This window comes from Camelus ferus, chromosome 13 (assembly GCF_009834535.1).
Source record: "Camelus ferus isolate YT-003-E chromosome 13, BCGSAC_Cfer_1.0, whole genome shotgun sequence".
Taxonomy (NCBI): Eukaryota; Metazoa; Chordata; class Mammalia; order Artiodactyla; family Camelidae; genus Camelus; species Camelus ferus.
In genome coordinates, this window is record NC_045708.1 from 38031109 (window position 1) to 38039490 (window position 8382).

Genomic DNA, 8382 nt, shown 5'->3' on the forward strand with positions numbered 1-8382 from the left:
ACAGGACTAGGAACAGAGTAGATGTGGAAGACTTCACAGAGAGGAATACACAGTTAACACTGGAAATCTGAAAGGTACAGAAGAGTAGAAGGAAGGGACAAAGGTCATTTTTGGCTAGGGAGGAATGAGAAGATGTAATCTTTTGGTGGACACTGTAATGCAGAATATCTGGGATTTGGGGAGAAGGTGGGAAGAAGAAAAGCAATGGGAAATCAGGCCAGAAAGGTGGATTAAAGCATCATATATCCTATACAATGCTAGGTATCCTACTAGTAGCTGACCTGAGAGTGCTTTTTTACTTTTTGTCTTTTTGAGAGCCTCTCAGAATGCAGAGGGTTAGTGAGGTTGTCCATTTTCCTTCCTTTTTCTGAATGAAGACCCACATTCTGCTGTAGCTCCCATCTTCTCAACAGTTATGCTAAGGATGCTATCAAGCATCTCATTTCTTCTTGTTTGGGGCTACCATCTGATAGACTTAATGCTGAAGTCATGCTGTTGACAGAGTATATAGCTGGCCTCGGGAAGAAGGGCAGGGGATCTAAAAACATTGCAGTTTCTGTTGAAATCATTCTATTGACAGGAAGAATATAGCTGGTCTTGGGGAAAACAAGGGGAAGATACCATCCAGAACAGGACAGTTTTCAGCATAGGGCCATGTGCCCTTTTCAACAGACTAGTCTGTTGGTTATACTTTTCTGAAAGCAGTTTCAGAAGAAGCAGTAAAACTGCTGTGTCCACTTTGACTGCGTTTCCCCTCTAAACCTTTTTTTTCTCCTCTGTGTAGTGGACAGACCCTAAGGCGACCCCCAGTGATTGCAATTTCTTGGTGTTCATGTCTTTCTGTAACCCCTTGCCTCGAATGTGGGCAGGACCTGTGACTTGCTTTTAATTAATAGAATATAGCAAAGATATCATTCCTGTGATTATGTTACAATATATAGAAAATCCACCTTGCTAGCAGACACTCTAGAGAAGTAAGTGATCAGAGAAGGGACCACATGGCAGGAAATTATGGGCAGCTTTTAGGAGCTGAGGGTGGCCTCCAGCAAGAACTTGAAACTATTCCTGTAGTCACAGGAAATGAATTCTGCTAACAGTCTGAGTGAGTTCGGAGGTAGTCCCCCGACTCCACCAGTGGAGCCTCCAGATGAGAATGCAGCCCAGCCAGCACTTTGATTGAAGGCTTATGAGACCCAGGTTAATAGGGCCTGGACTCCTGACCCACGGAAACTGTGAGATGAAAAATGTGTGTTGTTTCAAGCTACCGAGTTTGTGATAATTTGTTACACAGCATAGAAAACTAATACAATATATAAAATAAAGTACTATCTGCCTTTCATTGTTACTATTAAACTTAACACTAATGTGGCATATAGTTGGCCCCAGGAGCAATAAGTTTTTGAGTCAGACCTGGATTTGTATTCCAGTTCAACCAGTTACTAGCCGTGTGAACCTGACAAGTTAGTCTTGCTGAGAGTCAAATTTCTTTGTAGAACTATTTTAAAGGTTAAATGACATAAGGCAGATAATAAGACATTTTGGTCTGTCTAGTGCAGTGCCTGGCACTTAGTAAGTGCTTAGCGATTGTTATTACTGATTGTCCTCATCATCAGGGGGGTGGGATTGTAGATGTTAGGCTAAACTGTGAGGGAGGAGAATGGGACTGTTTTTTGTATGTATCTGAGCAGTAGGAGAGGAGGGGGAACCAATTCCTGATTCTCCCTTCCTCTCTTGTCCTTGGTACTCTCTGCCCCATCTCGCCTGTAGAACAACATAGCTGAAGTCAGAGAACTCTCTTCCAAGTTGATGACTGAAGATGTGGTGAAGCATATCAGCAGCTTGCTCCATAGCAAGGAATTAGAAGTCAGCTATTTTGCTGCAGGCATCATAGCTCACCTGACATCTGACAAACAGCCCTGGATATCCCATGACCTTCAGAGGAGTGCTCTTCTCCAGGATCTGGTATAAGAACCATTCCTTTTTACAAAATCCAAAGTCATCTCTTCTTGCAGAGAACTTATTCTGGATCATAAGAGTTTTTGAAATATGTGTTCATTGTAGAAAACAGGAAAGATTAGAAAAGTATTAAGAAGACATTATAAATCACCCACACCCTACCACCCGAAGCTAATCTCTATTAACACTTTGTTGCATTCCTTCTGATATTTTTTCTTTTATAAAAGTTATACATGCAAACAATTGTATATGGCTTATTAAAGCTCTCTTTCCTACTTTGTTCTTTTTTAAGTGATTTCTTCTAGTATTTACTTCCATATCTCTACTTTTTGACTTTGCAATTTTAGGCAGTATCTCTCAACTTGTTTTCCCCCTTTCTCCCTGTCCCTGTGCACACTCTTTCCTGTATTCCAAGTATACATCTCCTTTCAGTACATTCAAACACATTCTGTCCGCTTTAGCTTCTCAGAGATGTCTTTCCAAAGCCTTCTGTCTTTCTGCCATCTGATCAATGTTTTTGTGTATCTGCTAGACCGCTATCATCCCAGATATTCCTTTCTGTCATCCTGGAGATTCTCTTTGCTCTCTTGTGCTGAATTCCCCATTTCTTGGATTGCATACCTTCCTGTTTTTTTTTTGTTTGTTTGTTTGTTTGTTTTTTTGGTGTACTCCCTCATTCTGTTGGATCACATTCTCCAGTAGCTTCCTAAGAGATATATAAAAGAGAAAATTTGAAACCTTTTATGTTTGAAAAGGCCTTGTTTTACTTTCACATTTAGTTGATGAATGGCTGGGTGTAGAATTTTAGTTCTGAAATAATTTCCGTTCACAACTTTTAAGGCATTGCTCCACTGTTGAGAAGTCCTCTGCCATTTTTCTTTGGAAGCCTTAAGATCTTTTTCTTCAGTGTTTGGAAATCACAGTGATGTGCTCTGATATGGGTTTATTTTCATCTTTTACATTGGCCTTACTGCTCGGGAAGGTCATTTCCTTCAGTTCTGGGAAATTCCTTTCCCTCTCTCATCTCCATCCCTCTATCTTCCTCATCTCTTTCCTCTTTTCGTTCCTCTTTCCCTGCTTTCCTCCCTTCCTTAATTCCATCATCCTTTCCTTCTCCTCTCACTTCTCTTCCTCCCCTCTTTTAACTATATGGTGATCCTCAGTTGTCCATTCCTATCTAATAGTGGGGCTCTTTGGAAGGTGTGTACAGGTGGATGGAACTTGTCAACTGTGGGCTTCACTATAGAATGATCTGAATTAGTTGTGTATCAATGTCAGTGTCATTAGATATTTTGTCCTGAACTGGTTGGAATTTACCTGAAGAAGAATCTTCTATTCTCCTGATTGAAAATTATAAGCTTGGCTGCCAGCAATCTGAACACCCACTAGAGGAAGAGAGTTGGGGACAGGGGATCCTTAGCATTTATGTTTGGATTTTACTTTAGCCCCCTGTTCTTGTCATTTGCTTATGGGGTTGCCCAGTCCAGAAATTTTTGTTAGGGGTTGTAGAGGAGATCTGGGAGTCTCAGTCCTTTGGTGCTTCAACCAGTCCTCCTATTTTCAATCCCACGTCTTATCTCACTTCCTAAAGCAACTGGTGTGCCAAATTTTTAACTCTCTTGAGGGTTCTGTTCAGAATGGTTTATTTTTAACCTTCCCCATACTAGATCTATTAATTCAGTTACCATTTTCCTTCTGCTTTGTTCTGTGTGTGTTTGCTTTCTTTTATTTTAAACAATTTGTACTATTCTCTTCATAGGATTTAGGGAAGGAATGGATGCATTCGCAGTCTTCTATCTTAAAACAAGCCCCCTTTTATTGCATTGTTTTCCACATGACTTTGTTCATATTCTACGTATAAAATGGTTAATCTCATTGATATTTTGTCAGGTTAGGTATACCTAAATTTGAGTAATCAATCCTGTGTTTTGACATGTAACAGCCTATTATGACCCTTTAGAAATGATGGAATACAATACTAGAATCCTGGTTTCTCTTTTTGTATAGTATGCAACCATCCAGAATTGGCCAAGTTCAAGTTGTAAGATGACAGCATTGGTGACCTACAGGTAATTTAATGATGATGCAGTGCTTTTCTTAAATCTTGTCCTCAGTCTACTCACTGTGTAGAGGCCATGGTACAGCGATAAAGTGTTAGAATCAAATAGCCTTGTGTTCAAATATTACTTCTTTGTGATATTGGGAAAATCACTTCTAGGAAGTCTCTGAGACTTAGTTTTCTTCTTCTATAAAATGAGGCCGGCAGTATGCAAGATTGAGGGTGGAATCAGATATTGAATGTGTGATGTCTAACACAGAATGGCATTTCTTAAATGCTAGCTCCAGTTATGTGCTCAGCAATACATCTGTCTCATTGAGGAATTGACCTTGGTAGGGGAAATGTTGAAAATTATTATTATATCCCTCATATTAGCCTGCATTCTGAGTCAGCATCTTCTTTGTACTTTTTTAGATCCTTTAAGGCATTTTTCCCACTCCTTGGCAACTTCTCTCAACCAGAGGTCCAACTCTGGGCACTATGGGCCATGTATCATGTCTGCAGTAAAAACCGTATGTATTCAAAACATAATAGTTCCCAACTATTTTTCTGTATAAGGATTAAGTTCAAGGTGGAATTTCGAAAAAATTGTTCTTCGGTGTCCTAATTTTAATTCTTTCAAAAGAAACTGAAAAACATTTGTATTAGTTTCAAAAATGCTCCTTTTGGGGGTGGATGTCAAGCAATACAGAAAGTGAAACTTTGCACTCACTCCTATTCCTCACAGGCAAGTATTGTTATTAATTAGATAAGTATAACTATTCTTCCAGATAACTTCCTATATATGTACTGTATATGAATATGATAATGTTTTTAAACAAAATGGGCTCTTTCGGTACATGCTGTCCTATAGCTTACTCTTTTTCACTCAATAGTTTATCATGAATACTCCTCCTATAGCAATACATAGATTTGCGGCCTTATAATGGTTTGTGGGAGGCTGGGGGACCAGGAGTCAGGAGTTGTTTCCCAGGCAGATTAAATGTTTTTCCATGTTTTCCTGTTTTAAATTCCCCTTGGAAATTTTTGGCTTATATTCTTTGCTAAGAATTATTATTAAAATTTTTGCTTTTATTATAAAAGAAATATAGGCTATAATTTTATACTAAAAACCCTAAGGTATAATGTTTAGAATTAAAGGTTTAACTCTCAAAAGCCTAAAATATCTAAAAATAGCTTTAACAAGTAATGAGACCTCTATGCAGAAAACTAAGAAATAATTTAAAAGCCTGTAGTGATTATGAGACCTATTCCTCAGTTCTTTTCAATTTATGAATATAATGCAATTCAAGTGAATGAGTAAGAGATGAGGGATCTGAAAATTATTCTAAAATTAATGTGGCAGGAAAGAACTGACCAAGAAAAATGTTTTTAGGAGCTTGCCCTAGCACTTCTCTTTAAATGGTGCTGGCATGTGAATAGATACAGGCAGATCAGTCAGTCAGAATGGCTCGGAAACAAACTCCAGTATACTGAGTTACAACAGTACTAACTATATTTACAACTAGACCTTTGAGTATTTATTATTTGCCAGGCTGTGTGTGTTGTAAGCTCTTATGAGTGACTCGTTTAATCTTCACAACAGGTAGAAGGAAGGGGTAGCATTATTGTTATCTATATGCTATAGATGAGAGAAAGAGGTGTAGAGAGGGTAAGTAGGTTGCTCAAAGTTAAAACAGCTCGTGCTGGCAGAGCTGGGTTCTCACCTAGTGCTCTGATTCTAGGTCACCACTATTAACTCTTTTTCCTTGAATTGCCTGTTGATATCCTTTGTTCAGTTTTTGCCTACTGTTTGTTGGTCTTTTTCTTTTTAATTTGAAGGAGCTTTTACAAATATTTTTTCCATTTTATTGTTTTGATTTTATTCATTGTTTCCACAAGTCAGTATTTTGTTATATGGCCTCTAGATTTCAGGTCATGGTTATACTTTACAAAATTGATGAAAATTTCCAGCCATTTTCTTATTTTCTTTTAAAATATTACCTTCCACCTATTTCTTTGTTCTTTTCTTATAACACAGATCAGAATTATCTTGTACCTTCTCTCAACCTGTCCTGCACATTTTGTAACCTTTAAAAAAAAGTTTCTGTCTCTGTTTCTTTGTGCTGCATTCTTGGTAATAGCCTTAGAAGTGTGTTTTGGGGTCATTATTTCTTTGTTTCTAATTGGCTCTTGGACTGATAAAGAGAATCCTTTTCAGACTGAGTTGTGGACATGTCCTTTCAGTACAGCTTTGTATTTGCTTCTGTCAAGTGTTCCAGAGGCTTCCCTGAGATTAGACTAATTCTTATATTAATTTCTCAGCTCAAAGTTTCCCAGAACATTTAGGATAGTATAAATTCAAACCTTCTACCAACTTGGGACTGTGGTTATAAATTCTCAGGAAGGACTTCTCCCCAGGAGCCCAGGCCAAGATAAAGATGTTTCATTGTTTTGTCTAGTCCACTGTGGGATGATCTTTATGTACTGATTTTGCTTCTAACTTCTTCTTTTCTTTTAAATTTGATTGATTGACTGATTAAATGGAGGTACTGGGGACTGAAACCAGGACCTTGCACACACCAAGCACATGCTCTACCACTGAGCTATACCCTCTCCTCTGCTTCTAACTTCTTAAGTTAAAATCTAAATTCCTAGGTTAGCAAAAGTACCCTAGGATAGTTGCAGGTTAGGTTGGTTACATGAACTTTTGGTCCTTTCTGCTCTTGTGTCTGACTCCTGGACACAAATTCCTTTACTTTGTAGACTCAACTGTGCGTTTAAATTTTTTTCAATTATTTTTTACCCAGCACCTGGTGTTTTCAGGTTATCTGGCTCCACATATTGCCTGAAACTGAAATTTATATTATTTTTATATTAAAAGAAGTTCTTATCCTTTTAGTGAGGATTAGAAACATTTGAAGCATAAAGTTGTCTGGAAGTAAACAAAATATCATCTATTATATTATTACACAGGTCAAGCATTGTTGGTGTATTTCTTCTGAATTGACTCATTTTATCTGTTAATTCCTGTGTCAAAGGGCTCAAATCTTTGTATTCTTTCTTCAAAAAGGCAAATGTGGTAACTTCAGAATATTTAAAATGCCAGCTTGCCCATCAAGTTTCTTTGCTTGATTTTCTTTCAGCCAGCAAATACTGCAAAATGTTAGTCGAAGAGGAAGGATTGCAGCTTTTGTGTGACATCCAGGAGCACAGTGAGGCAGACCCCCAAGCACAGCAAATTGCGACCTCCATTCTAGATGACTTCAGAATGCATTTGATGAATTATCAGAGACCTCCTCTGTGTTGAATGCCCTTCCTAACCCAAGAGGCGTAAGAGGTGCTCTGTTCCTCAATGTCAGGTCTTCCTCCCTGTCAGAAATTGAATGTTGAGTTGAATTGAAACAGGTCATTGGAGTTTGTGAGTTGGTCGCCTCATAGGTTTGTTTTTTTTTTCCCCTCGATTTTCTGTAAGTTATGAAAAGACTGAGTGTGTATGGTAGCCATAATCCCAAATCAAGTTGGAATCATTCTGGGAATACCCTTTCAGCAGTTTTGTAAAATCAAGCCCTGGACTCTGTGGGAAGACCTGTGAGCTTGTGTTGGAACAGCTATGACAATTACTTTTCTCTACCCCTGGCCAATTTCGTAACTCTGTCAGAGGAAGGGAAAAAGACCTGCAGGGAGACCTTGATATTTATGTTAAATTTCATGTTTGAAGGAATATCTTGAATTGTTATTCCTGGTTATATGAAGCCATTGGAAAAGAAGTACTTGAAGAAAGTTGTAGGAAACATATGCTTATAACTGTGTTGTTAAGAAGGCAGAACCTCTGTTGGAGGGGAGTGGAACTTTTTTTAAAATAGGTACCAGAGTACCTTCTGCTGACTGGGTGGAGGGAAGAGAAATATATTTTTACGATTTTGGACATTCTACCCTTGACCTTCTTTCCTTCAGCTTTACACATTAGACTGAGCAGAGCACTGTGTATAACTGGGTGTGCTAGTGGGGCATGGTAAAAATTAGGAATGAGCATAAAGTATTTAGATGAAAGATTATATGGGGATTGTAAATCTCAATCCGTCAATTTTTTGAGTAGGACTGTGACCAAAACTGAGAGAAAGAGGAAGGACTTTGCCAAAGATTTCAAGAAGTGCTCTTACCTAACACGGAGATGAGAAAAATACGGGGTTTTCTGAGGACTAGCCTCAACCAGAATATAAACTATAAGAAGCTTTTCTGTCCTCTGCAAACCTGCTCTATGGAAAAGAGTATGAAATCCTTCTTTGCCTTATTATTGATAACTAACAAAACATGTTTTGCTATTCATTTGTTTAAATTTAAATTTTTCAAAGAAATAAATTCCTTTTTGAATTAGTCACATATTT

At 38.1% G+C, this 8382-nt stretch overlaps 1 protein-coding gene across 1 annotated transcript in view; it reads left to right on the forward strand.

Moving 5' to 3' along the window:
• Positions 1 to 7331, forward strand: part of ZYG11A (zyg-11 family member A, cell cycle regulator) — a 55107-nt gene extending 47776 nt beyond the window's left edge. The window contains 4 exon segments of the mRNA XM_032494652.1: positions 1768 to 1962; positions 3964 to 4025; positions 4430 to 4527; positions 7141 to 7331. Coding sequence (XP_032350543.1) covers positions 1768 to 1962; positions 3964 to 4025; positions 4430 to 4527; positions 7141 to 7331 — 546 coding nt within the window.
• The last annotated feature ends 1051 nt before the right edge of the window (positions 7332 to 8382 follow it).